Below are 2254 nucleotides of genomic sequence, written 5' to 3' on the forward strand. Positions count from 1 at the left end.
AAGAGCCAGCCCAGGGGCACCGGCAATAATCCCGCTCGGAAGATTTCATGTGTCGCCCGCACATGAGCCAGTCCAGGGGCACTGGCAACGATCCCGCCCGAAACATTCCATGTGTCGCCCACACACGAGCCAGCCCAGGGGCACCGGCAACGATCTCGCTCGAAAAACCTCATGTGTCACCCGCACAAGAGCCGGCCCAGGGGCACTGGCAACGATCCCGCTTGAAAGATTCATGTGTCGCCCGCGCATGAGCCAGTCCAGGGTCACTGGCAACGATCCCGCTCGAAAGATTTCATGTGTCGTCCGCACATGAGCCAGTCCAGGGGCATAGTATACATTTATTAAGAATAATTCATTCAAAATATGCTAAACGTTTTGATGAGATTCAAAGCACATATTTCTTGCTATCTCTGCAAATATGTACTATTTAATATGATTTATGATAAAAACATATTAACTTTTGGGATCAATGAAATAAGTACCAGTTGAGCACTGCAGTTGATGAAATTGACCAGCCCTCTCCTCCAAAATTTCAGACGTTGTGCCTTTATTATTATTATTATTATTATTATTAGAAAGGATTATTGTTATTATTCAAAAGGATTATTATTAGATATGTCGAAGGTAGTGAATTGGCAGATTCATTAGGGTATCACAAAATACCTTGGGCTGTTTGTCCTGGCTCTTTCCATTCTAAGTTCAAATGCTGCTGAGATCACCTTTACCTTTCACCTTTTCAGAGTTGATGAAATAAATTACATCTGATTCTTCTTATACCAAATATTTCACCTAGTTCATTAGTAATTTGTCGCTCATGCTCACTAACCAACATCTATGTCCAATGGAACCTTCTCACCTCATATCTTTCCAGCATTCACAAATCTTCCAAGAAGCCCTCTGAGTATTTGAAAAAATTTATTTTTATAGGTGTTCTTCCCATTAATTATTTTTGTACATCTGCTACATGTGGTGGCCTTGTCCTGCAGCTTTCCTATGATCCCACTATATCTCTTCTCTTGTACATCCAAAGTTTACATAGGACACATGGCAAAAATGGTGATTGATTTGGAAGATCCTAAAGTAAGTGCCCTAAGTATTTAAGCTGATCACTCTCAATGCTGCACACCAGCATGCATGAGGATGTTGAAGTCCTGTGAACTCAACAAACAAGGAATATATATATATATATATCTTAATCTTTATACCTACATCCCCTCCCACACATACATGTGCACATACATTCATGTGTGTGTGTGTGTGTGTGTATATTAATAGATAGATATAGTACAGGCTACATATGTTCCTTGCAAGGAAGCCTCTACATAGTCACTCAACCTGCAAGAAGTGCATCCAAATCTTCCTGAAATACTACTGTAAGCCCTATATTATACATATTAGTAGCTCGCTTGGTTGAGCCGTTAATAATTAGGTTTCTTTGCAAATGATACAGTGCAGCACTGGTGGTTGGGATGTCAGTTTTTCACCCTTTAGCCACAAAATAATCAACTATGGCCAACTGCTTTATTGCTGAATTAATGATAGCTTATATAGTTTTTATGATCTGAAAAATCTTTAGCTAACATATAGTGATACATGTAAAATAACATATACTTTTGATTTTGCAGTCTCATTTACCTGGTTATATTGAAAAACATAATGAACTCAAGAAGAAAGGGATTGTGTCTATCAACTGCGTGGCAGTCAATGATCCATTTGTTATGAAAGCTTGGGGTGAAGCCCATAATGCAACAGGAAAGGTGAGCCTTTGATTCTACTTGGAATGGCATCTGGAGTAAGACAATAGTTACATATTTTTTTCTTTAAAATAGTATAATCATTTCCAGATATAGGTTATGATATCACACCATCTTTTGGGAGGCTTCACTGGACTGGGGTTTCCAATTTTGTGGTAAGTTTCAGGAACTTAAAAGTTTTTGAGCCTTATACCAATGTAACAATGGTTAGTACTGCCAATGTCAGATTTACTTTCATATGCTTTAAGGTTGAATAAACTAAATGAATAGTATAAAGGATTGATTTAATCACCAATATCAGCCTCACACAAGTTTGATTTTGTGCTAATATAGATGGTCATGTGATGCGTAAGGATGAGGACAGCTGTGTGAAGATGATCCCAGTGGAGGGAACCTGTAGAAGAGGTAGACCCAGGAAGACATGGGACGTGGTGGTGAAGCATGATCTTCGAATGTTGAACCTCACAGAGGCAATGACAAGTTACCGAGACCTTTGGTGG

General features: G+C 39.3%; 1 protein-coding gene across 2 annotated transcripts in view; it reads left to right on the forward strand.

Annotated features, from left to right (window-relative positions):
• The window catches only part of LOC106872366 (peroxiredoxin-5, mitochondrial), a 19302-nt gene that overhangs the window by 12151 nt on the left and 4897 nt on the right, over window positions 1-2254 (forward strand). For both annotated transcript variants that reach the window (XM_014919338.2, XM_014919337.2), the window contains exon 3: window positions 1626-1757. In XM_014919338.2, the coding sequence (XP_014774824.1) occupies window positions 1626-1757 (132 nt within the window). The remainder of the gene's footprint in view (window positions 1-1625; window positions 1758-2254) is intronic.

Source organism: Octopus bimaculoides, chromosome 3 (genome assembly GCF_001194135.2).
Source record: "Octopus bimaculoides isolate UCB-OBI-ISO-001 chromosome 3, ASM119413v2, whole genome shotgun sequence".
Classification (NCBI taxonomy): domain Eukaryota; kingdom Metazoa; phylum Mollusca; class Cephalopoda; order Octopoda; family Octopodidae; genus Octopus; species Octopus bimaculoides.